General features: G+C 38.7%; 1 protein-coding gene across 1 annotated transcript; it reads left to right on the forward strand.

Annotated features, from left to right (window-relative positions):
• The first annotated feature begins 300 nt into the window (after positions 1-300).
• On the forward strand, positions 301-3,778 carry LOC129657453 (DNA replication licensing factor MCM6-like). Its single transcript, XM_055587635.1, has one exon. The coding sequence runs from the start codon at positions 685-687 to the stop codon at positions 3,145-3,147; it is 2,463 nt and encodes an 820-aa protein (XP_055443610.1). The 5' UTR covers positions 301-684; the 3' UTR covers positions 3,148-3,778.
• Positions 3,779-19,059: the final 15,281 nt, after the last annotated feature.

A 19,059-nucleotide genomic window follows, 5' to 3' on the forward strand; every position in this document is an offset into this window, starting at 1 on the left:
CTGAATGTCTTTTCATGTTCTTATTGGCTATTTGCATTTATTTAATCATTTCAAAATTATGAAATATAATATGTATATAAAAGTCTATATCACAAACTCTGTGAACCTCTATTCCCAGAAGAAACTTCTTACCTGAACTTTATGTTTATTAGTTTTCTTTTCTTTCCAGTTTTAACACATATATGTATCTCCACATATATGTATCTAATAATATCATATATAGATAATGTTTTGGTTTTTATGAATTTTTTCATACTGCTTGTACTTTTTTTCTGATGTTGCTTTATTTATTTGACATTATCTTCTAAAATTCATCCTTGTGGATTGCTCTAATGATGACTTATTCATTTCATTGCTCTATAGTATCCCATTGCCTAACTATACCATGATCTGTTTATCTGTTCTTTTGCCAGTTGACATTTGGGTTCTTTCTAATTTTCTTGTTATTAAAAATTATGCTACTACAAACAGTTTGTATCCAAGTCTTCAGGTACATATGTATAAAGTATATATAGGAAGGTAATTGTTATATCATGAGGCATGTTTATCTTCAAATTTAGTAGACAATGCCAAATAACTTTCAGAGTCCTTATACAAGGTTGTGATTCCATCACTACCTCACATGACTTGTACTATACAGATTATAAAATACAGGTGAGGGCTGCCCTTCAGCGTTAGGCAGATATGGACCTCGCCGCCGCGGCGGAGCCGGGCGCCGGCAGCCAGCATCTGGAAGTCCGCGACGAGGTAGCTGAGAAGTGCCAGAAACTGTTCCTGGACTTCTTGGAGGAATTTCAGAACAGCGATGGAGAAATTAAGTACTTGCAGTTAGCTGAGGAGTTAATTCGTCCTGAGAGAAACACATTGGTTGTGAGTTTTGTGGACCTGGAGCAATTTAACCAGCAACTTTCTACCACCATTCAAGAGGAGTTCTATAGACTTTACCCTTACCTATGTCGAGCCTTGAAAACCTTTGTCAAAGACCGCAAAGAGATCCCTCTTGCCAAGGATTTTTATGTTGCATTTCAAGACCTACCTACCAGACACAAAATTCGAGAGCTCACCTCATCCAGAATTGGTTTGCTTACTCGCATCAGTGGGCAGGTGGTACGGACTCACCCAGTTCACCCAGAGCTTGTGAGCGGAACTTTCCTGTGCCTGGACTGTCAGACAGTGATCAAGGATGTGGAACAGCAGTTCAAATACACACAGCCAAACATCTGTCAAAATCCAGTTTGTGCCAACAGACGGAGATTCCTGCTGGATACGAATAAATCAAGATTTGTTGATTTTCAAAAGGTTCGTATTCAAGAGACTCAAGCTGAGCTTCCTCGAGGGAGTATCCCCCGCAGTTTAGAAGTAATCTTGAGGGCTGAAGCTGTGGAGTCAGCTCAAGCTGGTGACAAATGTGACTTTACAGGGACGCTGATTGTTGTGCCTGACGTGTCTAAGTTTAGCACACCAGGAGCACGTGCAGAAACTGATTGCCGAGTCAGTGGTGTTGATGGATATGAGACAGAAGGTGTTCAAGGTCTCCGGGCCCTTGGTGTTAGAGACCTTTCATACAGGCTGGTCTTTCTTGCCTGCTGTGTTGCACCAACCAACCCAAGGTTTGGAGGAAAAGAGCTCCGAGATGAGGAACAGACAGCTGAGAGCATTAAGAACCAAATGACTGTGAAGGAGTGGGAGAAAGTGTTTGAAATGAGTCAAGATAAAAATCTGTACCACAATCTTTGTACAAGCCTGTTTACTATACATGGTAATGATGAAGTAAAACGGGGTGTCTTGCTGATGCTCTTTGGTGGTGTCCCAAAGACAACGGGGGAAGGGACCTCTCTTCGAGGGGATATAAATGTTTGCATTGTTGGTGACCCAAGTACAGCTAAGAGCCAGTTTCTCAAGCACGTAGAGGAATTCAGTCCCAGAGCTGTCTACACCAGTGGCAAAGCGTCCAGTGCTGCTGGTTTAACGGCTGCTGTTGTGAGAGATGAAGAGTCTCATGAGTTTGTAATTGAGGCTGGAGCCTTGATGCTGGCTGATAATGGTGTATGTTGTATTGATGAATTTGATAAGATGGATGTGCGGGATCAAGTTGCTATTCATGAAGCTATGGAACAGCAAACCATCTCTATCACCAAAGCAGGAGTGAAGGCTACTCTGAATGCCAGGACATCCATTTTGGCAGCAGCAAACCCCATCAGTGGACACTATGACAGATCAAAATCATTGAAACAGAATATAAATTTGTCAGCTCCTATCATGTCGCGATTTGATCTCTTCTTTATACTTGTGGATGAATGTAATGAGGTTACAGATTATGCTATTGCCAGGGGAATAGTAGACTTGCATTCAAGAATTGAGGATTCCATTGATCGTGTGTATTCCCTTGATGAGATCAGGAGGTATCTTCTTTTTGCAAGACAGTTTAAACCCAAGATTTCTAAAGAGTCAGAGGACTTCATTGTGGAACAGTATAAATGCCTCCGCCAGAGGGATGGTTCTGGAGTAACCAAGTCTTCATGGAGGATTACAGTGCGACAGCTTGAGAGCATGATCCGTCTCTCTGAAGCGATGGCTCGGATGCACTGCTGTGATGAGGTTCAGCCTAAACATGTGAAGGAAGCTTTCAGATTACTGAATAAATCAATCATCCGTGTGGAAACACCTGATGTCAATCTCGATCAAGAAGAAGATGCCCAGATGGAGGTTGATGAGGGCCCAGACGGCATCAATGGTCATGCTGATAGCCCTGCTCCTGCGAGTGGAATTAACGGCCACAGCGAAGACATGAACCAAGATTCTGTTCCAAAAGCCTCCTTGAGGCTGGGCTTCTCCGAATACTGCCGAATCTCTAACCTTATTGTGCTTCACCTCAGAAAGATGGAAGAAGAAGAGGATGAGTCGGCATTAAAGAGGAGTGAACTTGTTAACTGGTACTTGAAGGAAATTGAATCAGAAATAGATTCTGAAGAGGAACTGATAAATAAAAAGAGAATCATTGAGAAAGTCATTTATCGACTCACCCACTATGATCATGTTCTAATTGAGCTCACCCAAGCTGGATTGAAAGGCTCCACAGAAGGAAGTGAGAGCTATGAAGAAGATCCCTACTTAGTAGTTAACCCTAATTACTTGCTTGAAGATTGAGCTATTGAAAGAAACTGGAGAAACTATGGCCCTCCACCTTGGGCCTGGAGTCTGGATGGAGTTCTGCTAGCCAGAGAAATGCTTCTGGGAGCGATGATTCAGGAAGATTTACTTTGAGGAACAAGAACCAAGTTGATTGTCCTATTCTATATTGTCACATTCCTTTTATACCAACACAGGTTTTATCCCTTTGTTTAGTGTGCTTCTTGTCTAAAAAAAGTTGGATTGCAATAATGTGTTGTTTCTATAACTAAGACCTTGTGTTTTCATGTGTAGAAAAAGGTCTGCTGCTTATATGTTATGTGATATCATATTGGAGAAATAACTTTTTTCAAGTATCAATTACTGCTTTTTTTCGCCAGAAAAAACTTTTTCAGCAGTTGTCTATTAGATTTATTTCTAGTCTACTCAAATTATTGCTTCCATTTATTCAAGAATATAGAAAAAGGATGGAAATATGACATTATGGTAAACATTTACACATAACTTCCTCTGAGGAGAGTCCTTATTAGAATTTGATAGTATGAAAGCTAAGAGGCCTTGGAGATGACATTTAAAAGTTAAATCAAGTTCTATTTGTTTTTTTAAGAGAGTTTATGAAAATAAAAAGTTTATTATAAAAAAAATAAAATACAGATGATAAGAAACACCACATATTCAATATCATATATATTACTTAAGCTGTGGTACATATACACAATGGAGTATTACTCAGCTATTAAAAAGAATACATTGAATCAGTTCTAATGAGGTGGATGAAACTGGAGTCTATTATACAGAGTGAAGTAAGCCAGAAAAAAAACCCACCAATACAGTATACTAATGCGTATATATGGAATTTAGAAAGAAGGTAATGATAACCCTGTATGTGAGACAGCAAAAGAGACACAGATGTATAGCACAGTCTTTTGGACTCTGTGGGAGAGGGTGAGGGTGGGATGATTTGGGAGAATGGCATTGAAACATGTATAATATCATAAAAGAAATGAATTGCCAGTCCAGGTTCAATGCAGGATACAGGATGCTTGGGGCTGGTGCACTGGGATGACCCAGAGGGATGGTATGGAGAGGGAGGAGGGAGGGGGGTTCAGGATGGGGAGCATGTGTACACCCATCGTGGTTTCATGTTGATGTATGGCAAAACCAACACAATACCGTAAAGTAATTAACCTTCAATTAAAATAAATAAATTAAAAAAAAAAAGAAAATCTTTAAACTTTTTTTTATGTGGTGGTTGTTCTCATGTTTTCTTGGTTTCTGTAAATATTCCAAAAATAAGTTTGGAGATACTGTGGGACTCCATATTTGTTGTGTGAAGGGTTCTAGATGTATCCATATAAACAATTAGTTACAGATGCTGAAATTTGCCAATACAAAATGGATTGGCTGATTTTTCAGTTTTCGAAGCTAAGTTGTTAGGTGCATAATGATTTTAAGTTGTTATTTTTGCTTGGTGGACTGAAGTGTCTATTAAAATGACTCTGAATCTCTGGCATTGTTTTAGTTTTAAAGTCTATTTTTTAATATTGAGTTTTAAAGTCTATTTTTTAATATTATGTCTTTGTCAGTTTTTAAATAGTAATTGCAATGATTAATTTTATGTGTTACCTTTTCTGGATTAAGGGGTGACCAAATAGCTGGTAAAACAGTATTTCTGACTGTTTCTGTGAGAGTTTATTTAGGAGAGATTGGTATTAGTTTTAGTAGGCTGAGTAAAGACATCCACTCTCACCAATGTGGGCAGATATTACCCTCTCTGGTGGGAGCTCAAGTGGAACAAAAAGTAAAGGAACAGCACATTTTTGCTTTCTCTTCATGAGCTGCAATGTCCACGTCCTACTCCTAAGAGCTCCTGGTTCTGGGGCCTTTGACGTCCAACTGAGATTCATGCCATCAGTTCAGTTCAGCTGCACTGTATATACACACACACATATAAACTTCTTTGTAGTTTTAGTTTCAAACTCCTTGTGGTCTTATGATATAGATGTTTTTCATAAATAACACATAGCTGGGTTTATTTGGCTGGATTAATTTTTACCCAGTCTTTTAACTGGAGAGTCACTGCACTTATATTTATTATTATTACTAATATATGGATTTGTTTATTTTCTGGTTACTTTGCTTACATTGAATAATCAGTTTCAGTCTAAATGCTAATCAGTTTTCATCTAATTCCCCTATAACTAAGGTAACATTTTCTCCAAATGATTTTAAGATCCTATTTTTATTTTTGGTATTTTGTATGATGTCACACAATGTCTAAATGTGAATTTCTTTTTTATTTATCCTGCTTGAATTTTATGCTGCCTCAATATCCTGGTTTTTGTTTTGCAACAATTCTGGAAAGCTTTCAGCATTATCTCTTCCAATATTACTACTTTTACATTGTTTCCAATATTTTCTTTTTAACATTCCAGTTAGAGGTTCATTGGAACTTGTATCACAATTCTCCATGTCTTATAATCTCTCATTATTCTCCATTTCTTTGTTTCTCTGTGATTTTATTTTCTAATATTCTTAGTCCTGAGCCTGTCTACAAATAATGTCAAATCACCTAGGTTAAGATGGAGTAAAGATATGATATCTAATTTTCTTCCTTCCAGTAGTTTCAATTTTCATTTTTGTTTTTTTCTCCCAGTGTAAACATTCTTAGATTTTATTCAGTTTCCAAACACAGCAATATCAGATGTCTTTGTGGTTGTAGGTTTGTTGGTTTTTTCTGCTGTTATTATACATGGTGACATATTTCCTTGTGTTTTCTGTGATTTTCTTCTTTTAAATTGTGACCTCTTGTTGCAACTCTATTGGTGTGGATTCCTTTAGACTGTCATTGAGAGAGTTCTCCTAAGAGCAGTGGTTTCTCTTTCTACCAGTCTGAAAGCTCTGCCCCTAGAGTCTTCCTATATCAAGTTGCATTCTCACCTGTTAAAAATGGATTGGGTTATTGAAACATCATTTTAAATTAAACTCAAGCAGATTATTATTGTTTTGTTTAAATGATAAAAATCCTTTTAGCTAAATAATTGCAGTTATTTTAGCAGAACAGATATGGTTTAAATGTCACATAGCAAGTCTTAGATGAGGTATGGAACATCTCTAAAAACTTAAAAGATGCTTTCATAAATGTTCAGTTCAGTTTGGTCACTCATTCGTGTCCGACTCTTTGCAACCCCATGAATCGCAGCATGCCAGGCCTCCCTGTCCATCACCAACTCCCGGAGTTCACTCAGACTCACGTCCACGAGTCAATGATGCCATAAATGTTGCATAGGTAATATTCTGGCAATTTTTTACTTTCAGGAAAAAGTGCAATTTTTCCCCTATGAAATTTTTATAATTTTATAATAATTTCTAGACACTTTAAAGCCTATTCTTAATTACTCTCTTTGTATATCTGTTTATCTAGTAATTTATGATATTCAAACTAAAAGTAATTTTTATACCTTTTCAGTATAGTCAGCCAGTCTTTCACTCTGTATAGCCTGAATGTAGTCCATAGGCTGAAAAACAGATGGATTTTGTTGATTTGAAGAGAACTGCAATCTAGAGAGAGGGGAAGTGACTCCAGGTTATTAAGAATAAAGACTTCAAGGGAAGCTCTAGGTGACCCCTATCCTAGTACAAAGGGAAAAGGAGAGACAGAGAACATGTGGTAGCATCTTATAAAGAAAATTGATTATAACGTGTCTACTTTGCCTAGCAAACTATTCACTGACCCATATCACATATCATGGATTTGTCTATGGATTTTGAAATTCAAAAAAGTGGTGGCCAAATTTCAACCTCAGGAGAAAACCAGAAAACAGAAGCATTAAATGAAAAAGTGATCAGTGACTGCCAATAAGTGATGTGACCCCAAAAGAAACTCAGCTCTTTTAGCCAGCAGGCAGTGAGAGGCATCCCCAGCCGGGGGTATCTGCAGCTGTGTTAGTTGGAGCCCTTCTGCACTCAGCTTTATTGTTTATCCTATCTGTACTGTTTCTTATTTCTTGGGGCTGACCTCTGCAGGCTCCATTTCACAAGCTCCTGAGTGGACTGCCTTCCACCTGAATTGGCTAATGCATGGTACTCATGGGTGATTGGAGGGCAGGAGAGGAGGAAGCAACTGGCTATTTTTTTGTTTTTTCTCTCTCTCTTTGCCTTGAAGCATTTTTCTGGCAGTGGCTGCTTCTCCTTATCATTTCCAGCTCCCTCTGTACAGGCCTGCCATTTGTTCAGCTACTGTTATTTGACTCTAACCTTTGCGATCTGATAATACCACCTCTTCCCTTCTCTACAGTCTAGGAAAGATAGAGGCTTTCTGATAGTAACTTCTAATTTCCTCAAAAGTTTAAATTCCAATTGTTAGCCTATTAAGATTATGCTGATCTTTTTTTTTTTTTCCTCTGAGAGTAATACCAGTTTATCCTTTTTTTAAACTTTTAATTTTGTATTATGATATAGCTGATTAACAATAATGTGATAGTTTCAGGTGAACAGTGAAGGGACTCAGCTATACACACACACACACACACACACACACACGTATCCTTTTTCTCACAAACTCCCTCCCATCCAGATTGCCATATAACATTGAGCAGAATTCCATGTGCTGTACAGTAGGCCCTTGTTGAATACCAGTATATTCTATTACACTGTTTCCTTATATCAAAACTTCTGAATTCTCAGTCCCTCCACATTTACTCTGTTCTTAGAAAAAAATAAGAGAAATTTTTGTTTGATTCTTCGATAGGATAGTGTATTTAAAACGGGAATATCTCCTGGAGTCCAAAAGAGAATACCATTCATGGGTACCAGAGAAGAGAGTAGAAGTGGCCAGAGAATAACTAGATCTATCAGGAATCAGAAGTTGGCATATAGGATGAATACAAAAAGAGTGGCCTGATGCTATGAAAAAGATTCCAAGTACTGAGTTGGGAATCAAATGTGGGAGAATATCATGAATGGTTGCCTAGAAGAGATTTAAAAACTTTTTAATACAATTGTTAAAGGCTCTACTCCATTTACAATTATTACAAAAATATTCACTATATTCCTTGTGTTGTATTATATATCCTTGTAAGCTTGTTTTACATATTAGTTTGTGCCTTTTAATCCCTTACCTTACCCATATATTGCTCCTCTACCACTGCTTGTAGTCACTAGTTTGTTCTATCTCTGAATTTGCTTCTTTGCTGTTATATTTACTAGTTTATTGCATGTTTTAGATTTCACATATAATTGATATTATACAGTATTTGTATTATCAGCATTAAGCTGACTTATTTCACTTAGCATAGTGCCCTCCAGCTCCATCTGTGTTGCTATAAATGGCAAAATTTCATTCTTTTTATGGCTGAGTAGTATTCCACTTTCATGCATTGGAGAAGGAAATGGCAACCCACTCCAGTGTTCTTGCCTGGAGAATCCCAGGGACTGGGGAGCCTGGTGGGCTGCCGTCTATGGAGTTCCACATAGTCGGACATGACTGAAGTGACTTAGCAGCAGCAGCAGCCTAAGGTAAAAGAAATAAAAGAAAAAATAAACAATGGGCCTAATTAAACTTGAATGCCTTTGCACAACACATGAAACCATCAACAAAATGAAAAGACAACCTACTGAATGGGAGAAAATATTTGCAAATGATATGACCAAATGCCAAATGATATGATCAGCATTGGGGCTTCCCACATGGCTCAGTGGGTAAAGAATCTGTCTACAATGCAGGAGACACAGGTTTGATTCCTGAGTTGGGAAGATTCCCTGGAGGAGGGCATGGCAACCCACTCCAGTATTCTTGCCTGGAGAATCCCATGGACAGAGGAGCCTGGTGGGCTACAGTCTATAGAGTTACAAGAGTCAGACATGACTAAAGCGAATGGGCATGAGCTCAAGAATGATCAATATTAGCCAAATAATATGACCAGTATAATATGACTAATTATATGACCAACTTATATATACTGAATATTATATAAATACATGTTATATCTATCATATATAAATAGTTCATACAATTCAACATCAAAAAAAAAAAGCAAACAACCCAGTTAAAAAATGGGCCGAAGAGGGAATGCGAATGGACAAGAGGCACATGAAAAGATGTTCAACATTGCTAATCATCGGGGAAATGCAAATCAAAACCACAATGAGATAGCACCTCACACCAGTCAGAATGGCTATCAAAAAGAACACAAATAACGAATTAAAAAAGGGAACTACACCCTCTCCAATATTTTTTATTTGTGTTCATTTTGATAGCCATTCTGACAAGTGTAAGGCAATGTGTAAATTGGTGGTGATATGAATTGCTGCTGCTAAGTCACTTCAGTTGTGTCTGACTCTGTGTGACCCCACAGACGGCAGCCCACCAGGCTCCCCAGTCCCTGGGATTCTCCAGGCAAGAACACTGGAGTGGGTTGCCATTTCCTTCTCCAATGCATGAAAGTGAAAAGTGAAAGTGAAGTTGCTCAGTCATGTCTAACCCTCAGCGACCCCATGGACTGCAGCCTTCCAGGCTCCTCCGTCCATGGGATTTTCCAGGCAAGAGCACTGGAGTGGGGTGCCGATGGTCCTGCCACTGTGGGAAACAGTATAGAGACTTCTCAAAAAATTCTTAAAGCAATATTTTTAAAAATTGTGGCCTATTTATAAACTCTGACAAACTGAGGCTTGATACATTGGTAAGAGCTCAATTTAAACACCTCTCCATTATTCTGTTGAGACCCTATTCTGGTTCTACCAGGCTCCAGCATGTGATGAATTTTAAGACAGGTCTTGAGTATAGGACAAAGTTATCCTTGGTAAGAGTAAGACACATGGGCACATTTGACTACAAAATGGATTGGAGATTATAACCCTATATGAGAAGCTGCATCCTGGTAACAACTCTGTATTATGGACAAGAGACCATGCATTTTTGGTGTTCAGCAAATATCTTTACCACAAACTGTTATGTTACTAAGGTAGACTGCTGAAGAATCAAAAAAGAATAATTTCTTTTGGAAAATTAAGTTTTAATGTCAAATAATGACAACACTTCTAAAGTCATGAGTCACATGTCCAGTCTCAGAATGATTTTGAGATCAAAGGAACAATTCCCTTCACCCACAATAAATACAGAGCATCTCTATGTCTCTTCCCTTCACTCGATTTCTGTTCCAAATTAGATGGACCATGTCATGACTCGAACAGTACTGCTTCTTTTGCTTTTCTCTTCTTTTAAATCAGTATACACTGAGCTTCTATCTGGATAAGAAATAAGCAAAGACTATGCAGAACAAAAGTAAGACATCCTATAAAATATGTGTGTAGTATATTAAATAGAATGGAACTTGTTATACTGTGCTAAGTTGCTCAGTCATGTCTGACTCCTTGCGACCCCATCGACTGTCAGCCTGTCAAGCTCCTCTGTTCATGGGGATCTCCAGGCAAGAATACTGGAATGGGTTGCCATGCCTTCCTCCAGGGGATCTTCCCAACCCAGGCATCAAACCCAGGTCTCCTGCATTGCAGGCAGATTCTTTACCATCTGAGCCCCAGGAAGTATATTAAATAGAATGAAACTTACTCTAATTCTATTTGGAGTTGCGCTTTTAGATACTGCACTGATAGACTTCAAATCTGGCCCACCATGCCATTTACGACTTGGATTGTTGACTCTCTTTTTGGGAGGCAAACCAAATCAGTACCCTAGTTTTCTTCTCTACTGGTCATAGCAAGAGTTCCAATGTACCATATAGCCAAATTCTTCCAGGTTATCCTGTGTGGTACAAGTCTGAGGAAGCAGCTCTTAAGTGCACATTGAATTTTCCCAATTTATTTATCTGATAGAGATAACAGTCTAGTCCCAGACATGGGGACCAGGATATAGATAAGAAAAATCACAACAAAATTATGGTTGTGGACATATGGAGAAAGCCTAGTGGGCTTAACAGAAAGCCTAAGGTTAATGGAAATCAGGCACACCACTAACCCTGGGTAGTTTAAACTGGGCTAAAGACAGCAAAAATTAACCCCAAGATCCTACCAGCCCGCAAAGCTAAACCTTCTGATGAAAGCATGGCCTGTCCAAGCTGGCATTGGCAAAGAACACACAGGGCAGTGCCTGGAGAATGAAGGTCTTTAAAGGCGTCAGTTAACATTCTAGGAATTGCTTAACATAATGCCAAATAATTTTGACATGATTGATATCTTTATCTTTCGTGAAATTCTATACAACCAGGTTAGAGTAATGCATAGAAACAAAAAGTGGCAAACTCAAACAATGCTTGGGTACAAGATAAGCTGCTTGGTTAAACTGTTGAACATTTCAACAATTCTTACAACTACTGGTTGTGTCCAGACAAAGCCTGAGAGACCTCTGCTAATGCTTCCCTCTAAGATAAAGACCCAAAGATACTTGTAATCTTTGATATAGAGGAAAAATTAGTTTCTTCCCCTTCCCAAATGAACAGGCTGATTAATCATCTTAGCATTATGGTATATGGAGAAGGAAATAGCAACCTACTCCAGTATTCTTGCCTAGAGAATCCCATGGATGGAGGAGCCTGATAGGCTACAGTCCATGGGGTCACTAAGAGTCAGACATGACTGAATGACTTCACTTTCACTTTCATGCATTGGAGAAGGAAATGGCAACCCACTCCAGTGTTCTTGCCTGGAGAATCCCAGGGACTGGGAAGTGTGGTGGGCTGCTGTCTATGGGGTCACACAAAGTTGGACATGACTGAAGTGACTTAGCAGCAGCAGCAGCAGCATTATAGTAAAAGTCCTCATAAATATAAGGCCACTTTTAAAATTGTCATCTGAGTGTATATAATTGACAGTTGCACATTTACCTTTATATCTTTATATCATTTTTAATTGTTATTTCAACTTACTCCCAATCTATTTGGTGTACTATATACACCTTATAGCTTTTCTTGCTTTAGTTTTGGTAGGCTTTGCTTAGCTTTTTGCTACAGAAATAAACAGAAATTTACAGAAATAAAATTAATCTTTCTTCCATGATTTTATACTTCTGCTCATACTTTCTTCTGCTATTTGGTGATATACTATTTATAGAAGCATCACCAAACAACACACATATGTTTTCACCCAATTATATTTTTCTGAGATGTTAGAAATGCTAACAGTAAGTGCAAGTAAGTTGAGTTTTTATGTCTTCAAGTTATTCTAGTTCTCAGGGATTCAGTATGAATATTATGTTTAATTTATTCATTTATCTACTCACCCTGTTCCCCCATAGAATTTAAGTGAACACTTCGCTTTATAAAAGACCTAGTGCTTTATGCTTTTTTGATATGTTTGCCTCTATCTAGCAAACATTTTACACTTTTAGACACACTGACATTTCCTGATGGAATTAGTGATCCCTTACTTATTGTGGAGTAAATGCTCTATGTTCCTAAAATTCAGAGTACCAATATTTACAAAAAGGTGCATAGAAGTGTGGACTTGTTTGTTTAGTCGCTAAGTCATGTCTGACTCTTTGCAATCCCATGGACTGTAGACCACCAGGATCCTCTGTTCATGAGATTTCCCCAGCAAGAATATTGGACTGGGATACCATTTCCCTCTCCAGATCTTTCTGACCCAGGTACTGCACCTGCATCTCCTGCATTGTCAGGCAGATTCTTACACTGAGCCACCTGGGAAGCCACAGACGTAAATAGAGATATATGTTAATAAGACAGGTAGTACTCATGTTCCAAAGGGGGAGGGCACCAATTCAAGCTACATGGGTTTTACTTTCTCCATTTATAATGATAGAAAGTGAATTAGTATACCACAATATTATGTAGGGTCTTACATAAATTTTTAATGTCCTAAATCTTATCATTAGTTAGTGCAGATAATGAAATATGCAAAATCATTTAAAAACTGATGCATAGATGAATTAATTATGTTATTCTAGAGTAAAATCTTACCCAACTTGGCAGTGTTTGTGTTTATGTTGCAAGGCAGTGGCAGAATTGAAAACCTCTGGTGAGTTTATTTTTAGGAATTCTTCATCATTCATGTCTCTAAGGAAATTTGATGGAAGATTCTAAGTATTATTGTCACTGCTATTTACTACAATGTCTTTTAAAATCTGCTTTTTTAACTTAACTGTCTGTGGTGGACATATTTCATTTTGAGAAATAGGATCTAAATGGTAGTTAAAAAAAAACAAAACTGTGTTTTAGAATTATTTTAGTTTACAAATTGCAAAGGTAGTACAGAGTTCCCATATACCCCGTACTGAATTTCCTCTGTGGTTTACATCTGACATTATAGTCCATGATTTATTTAGACTTCTGTAGCTTTTATCTAATGCTTTTTTGTCTATTCCAGGATCCTAAAGGATCCTACATTACCTTATCATGTCTTTTTAGGTTCCTCTTGGCTATGTTAGTGACCTCCCTTGTTTTTGATGATCTTGACAGTCATCAGAAGTACTGGTCTTGTATTTGGTAGAATGTTGGAATTTGTCTATTTTTCTTACTAATAGGCTGGAATTAGGCTTTTTCAGAGGAGTAAAACAGAAGTCAAATGCAATTCCTATCTCATCAAGGGTACCGCATATCCACATAACTTGTCACCTTGATTTCCTGGCTGAGGTAGTTAGTATTTGTTAGGTTTCTCCACCGTAAAGTTACTCTTCTCCCCCTTTTCATGTTGTAATCTTCAGAAGGAAGTCACCATGGACAGCATACACATAAGGACCAGGGAATTGTCCTCTGTCTTCTAGAGAGTTAAGTATCTGTTATGTATCTACATAAATTATTCATAGCAATTCTACATGGGTGATTTGTCCATTCTTCCCCATTTATGTGTTTATTCAATTGTTTGTTTATACCAATATGAATTCATGGATATTTATTTTATCCTTTGGGTCATAATCCAATATGATTTTACTCTTTTTGTTGCTCAGAAGCTCCTCTTGTATATTTCCTGCCCCATTGCTAGAATTATCTATTTCTCCAAGAAACCCTGATTGTTTATATAGAGAAATGGGATAAGAACCCAAGATCTGGGTACTGTCATATTTTCATTGCTACTAGGGTGTCATTTCTTTCAGATCCTCTCAGCTGACAAAGCAAAATAGGGATTTCTTTGGAAGGAATGATGCTAAAGCTGAAACTCCAGTACTTTGCCACCTCATGCGAAGAGTTGACTCATTGGAAAAGACTCTGATGCTGGGAGGGATTGGGGGCAGGGGGAAAAGGGGATGACAGAGGATGAGATGGCTGGATGGCATCACTGACTCAATGGACGTGAGTCTGAGTGAACTCCGGGAGTTGGTGATGGACAGGGAGGCCTGGTGTGCTGCAATTCATGGGGTCGCAAAGAGTCAGACACGACTGAACTGAACTGAACACATATCTATAAATGGTTACTGTATGTAACCACATGTTTTCAGAGTAAGCTAAATAAGAACTAATATTGATTTCTAGAACTTTAATTCATTATCACATGACTCATTCTAGCCTCTCTCATTGCATGTCTATAACCTTCCACTCCAGCCCTGAGAAAACTGGCTTCCACCATTGCCATTCATTTCATTATGAATTCCACTATACATCTGTAAACAATTAAGAAATCTTAGTCAGGAGACCAGAGGGGAAGTCCTTGGGCCCTGGAATATCTTTGCTGGATAAATATCTGGCTGTCTGTTTATTTCAGGTCAACACATTGAGGACTGTGGTTTCAGAGTTATTAGCAGGTACCCGCCATGGGGAAAATTCCTCAGCTCAAGAACAATGCTTATGTACAATTCCTTGTCTTTAGTCTTGTCAGTGGTAAATATTTATTTACTGGGAGGTTTGTAAGCAAAGTGTTGCATATGTGGTTTGGGTTCTTTCTACTGCTTACATTAATGTGAGAGGAGAGAGAGAAATGGAAGGAATTGCTAAGCAAAAAGGAACTAGAACTTAAAGGTTGGGAAACATCTCAGAAAATGAGAAAGCAGGTTCTGGAGAGAACACCAAGAGTGTGGCTGGACGATCACTCCATAAAGAAATTACCTGTGATTCTAATCAACAATCTTAGCAGAAGCCAGAAATAGAGTAGGGATTATTGTACAACAGAGACACTGCTAGTTTGAATTGAAGGGGACAAAGTTAGGAAGAAATAAAGGATGCTTCTGAGACTTCTGATATTCTCCAGGATAGGACAGTAGGGTCATCCAACTGCCAGCATGCTATATATCCTGCAAGAGAAGAGAAAAAAAATCCTATAGGCAATTCAGAAATCATCGGGGCTACCACCTGTACCACAGGCCCAAGACTAAGGACATCTCCTCTCCTTAGTTTTAAAGGGGGTGGCCCATTCCTTTGGTTTCAGCAGCCAGGTTGCCCTGCAAACAGCTGAAGCAGGTGGGGTCACTTCCTTAGGGCCCTGGGAATGACACTGCCAGCCCCATGTTTCTGCAGCAAATCACTGAAACAAAGAGGATTATTCTGAAGCGTTAAGATCTATTGGAATTTTTGCTAGGTTTTGGACTTCCTTGGGGCCCATATCCCCTTTTTTCTTCCCTATTTCTCCCTTTTGGGGTGGAAATGCCTATCCTATGCCTGTGCCACCGCTGTGTTTTAGAAGTATGTAACTTGGCTGGTTTCACAAGTTTGTGGTTGGAGAGGAATTGTGTCTCAGGATGAATCCTACCTTAAGTTCACCCAAATGTGATTTAGGTGATATAGAGATGGTACTCTGGACTGGAAATTGATGCTTGAATATATTGAGGCTTGGGGTCTGTGGTTTGGGGTGAATGTATTTTGCTTTGTGAGAAGGACATGAAATTTGGGGAGCCGAAATGTTATGGTATGAATTGTGTCCTGTAAAAATTTTTATGTTGTAGCCTTAACCTCCTTTCTGATTTGGAAACAGAAGCCTTTAGGGAGGTAATTTATGTTAAATATAGTCATAAGGTTGGGGCCCTTGTCTGATAGGACTGATGGCTTTATAAGAGGAGAAAGAGACACCACGGAGCTCTCATTCTTTCTTCCCAAGGACACACAAAAGAAGGCCATGTGAGGAACAGCAAGGAGGTGGCTCTCTTCAAGCCAGGAAGAGGATTCTTATCAAAAACTGGGTTCTATTTGGTTCTTTCTTATGATTTCTCTCTTTTTGTTGAACATTTTTCATGTATTATTTTTCTGACTTCATTGAGTTGCCTATCTATGTTCTCTAGAGGCTCATTGAATTACTTAAACATAATTATTTTGAATCATTTGTTAATTCATAAATTGCCATTTAAGGAGGTTGGTTACTGCAAATTTATTGTGTCCCTTTAGTAGTTTCATATTTCCCTAGTTTTTTGTGTTTCTTGTAGCCTTGCATTGGTGTCTGCTCATTAGAAGAAGCAGTACCTCGGTCAGTCTTTACATACTGGCTTCAGTCGGGAAAGACCTTCAGCGGTTGGTGGACATGAGGATGCAGGCTGGGTGGGTATGTGGTAGCACTGGGTCTGGGAGCATACAGGTTCTGTGGGTGCTGGATTCAGGGACATGTGAGGGCACAAGTTCTGGGCATGGAAAGCACCTGATTCAGAGGTACATGTGGGCACAAGGCCAGTTTCATGTGGGGGTTCTGGGTCCAGTGAGCATCTGTTGGCACCAAATTCCAAGGATCTGCTGGGTATCTGCTGGGTGGTAGTTCATGGCTCTGGTGGTTGGTGCAGATATAATAGTTCTGGCTCCAGTAAGATGTGGCAACTTGGGCTCATGGTAACTCCAGAAGCTGGGGTTCTGATAAGTGAAAGCTGTGGGATTCCTCAGTAGCAAAGACCGTGGGAGTCCCTGACAGGGGAGCCTTTCTGTTCTCCTTTTTGAACACAAGGGAACATGAGTCTGAAGGGACTTATCATTGAGCTGTGCCAGTCCAGGGGATAGGGTAATACAATCAAAGTCATACGTTTCTTTTACTCTTTCCTGTATGGTTAAGCTGGGTCTTTTTCTACACTGGTCTCTGGAGCTCTCCCAGAACTAATTTTGTCCACAAAGTTTTAAAATCATTGTTAGGGTCAAGTTTGGGACCTCCTAGTCTATCATCTTGACTTCCCTGGTGGCTCAGATGGTAAAGTGTCTGCCTACGGTGTGGGAGACCTGGGTTCAATCCCTGGGTCAGGAAGATCTCCTGGAGAAGGGAATGGCAACCCACTCCAGTATTCTTGGGCTTCCCTTGTGGCTCAGCTGGTAAAGAATCCGCCTGCAATGTGGGAGAGCTGGGTTCGATCCCTGGGTTGGGAAGATCCCCTGGAGAAGGGAAAGGCTACCCACTCTAGTATTCTGGCCTGGAGAATTACATGGACTATATAGTCCATGGGGTCGCAAAGAGTCGGACACGACTGAGCGACTTTCATCATCATCATCATCATCATCATCATCAGTCTATCATCTTGCTGATGTAACTCTACCTATTTTTTCTATAGCTGGGAATGCTATGGGCAAGATACATTGCTGTATTACCCTCACTGTAAAATTATTTCCCTACTCAGAGGTTATAGTATGTGAGAAACTGTAATGATGAATAAGAAATTCTGTTGCAGTGAGCAAGGAAAGTAAATTTGTATACAGAATACATATCTATTCCTGTGTCAAAAATGACTGCTACCTCCCTGATTGAGAGTTGCATTTCAGCCTTCTGGTTACCCTGGGCATAGTTCTAATCTGGTACTTAATTTTAACCTGTGCTTTTGGGAGCTGGCCTTTGTCCCAGATCAATGGCTACTTTGTATACATGCAAAGACCAGAGTGAGTGGACTGTGAAGGAATTTGAATCTCATTATGTTTCTAGAAGGGTAGGTGATTGTGAGGGGTGTTGAGAAGAACTGGCCTCCCTTGTGAGACAATGGACAAAGAGAATCATTTGAAGTTTATGAACTCTGTGGGTCATTTGAAAAATACCAGAACGCATGTGAAGAAAAAAAAATAAGGATGGTTCTATAAAGGCAAAGCGTTTCTCTATTGTTGGATGGATTTAAAAATCATTAAAAGACTCCCTAGGTTTTGAAAATAATCATTTCCCAAAGCTACTATTTTACCTACATTTTAAATCTATGGCCTTTACTGCTAAAGGGATGGTTCACATAATTATATCTCTGAATGCAGGCATGAGCATCTGCTAAGCATGGCTTGGAAATTGACAATTAGCAGTAAATCAAAGGATTCAGGCAGCCTAATGTTAACATCATCATTAAAATGAACAAGAAGATTACATTGATCAAATATGAAAAGAGTACTTAAAACACTGAATCTATGGGCTTTCCTGCAAATTATTATCTCAGAAGGCTATGTGATCATCTCTCCTTTTCAACTAATTGCCAGCACTCAGATGATTTTATTGCTGCATTGTAATTCAAGATTTAAAGTATTAAAATAGCAGCTTGTTTAAAAGGAACTATGCTTTTTCTCTATCCAATTTTCTTCGTTTTGATCTTAGACTCTAAGACTTTAAAACATCTTAGAATCCTTAGGAAGAAACTCTTCAAAAAGAACTCTGATGATACATCTTTGGTAATGTCAATGTACTTTAAATGACCTTTCACATAAGTCTTTAAAAGTCTATGATCTCATCCTTCCATCATCATTGTTATTTAACATTGTTCTTTTAATCTTTGCCAAGGCAATAAGCAATAAGACAGAAATAAAGGATGCATCATATAAGAAAGAGACCAAAAAGTACCACTGTTTCATTATAATATTATATAATATTCACATTGTGTGATATTCACAAATGAAGAAATTGGTCACAAGGAGATCAGTTGGTTTGTACAAGGTTTAATAGCTCATTAGTAAAATATCTGGGTTAACAGAGCTGGGTTCAGAAAGAAACAGAGATAGACATTTTATAACACATAGAAATGATATACAGAAGCAATAGTTTTAAGGCTAATCTTCAGGCATTTCTTCATTTTTCATTCAGTAGATTTTCTTTTGAATGCCTGCT

The sequence above is a fragment of the Bubalus kerabau genome, chromosome 7 (genome assembly GCF_029407905.1).
Source record: "Bubalus kerabau isolate K-KA32 ecotype Philippines breed swamp buffalo chromosome 7, PCC_UOA_SB_1v2, whole genome shotgun sequence".
In the NCBI taxonomy this organism is placed as follows: domain Eukaryota; kingdom Metazoa; phylum Chordata; class Mammalia; order Artiodactyla; family Bovidae; genus Bubalus; species Bubalus kerabau.

Bases quoted from the DNA above. Each gene is read 5' to 3' on its own strand.
- LOC129657453 (XM_055587635.1), top strand. From the start codon at position 685: ATGGACCTCGCCGCCGCGGCGGAGCCGGGCGCCGGCAGCCAGCATCTG.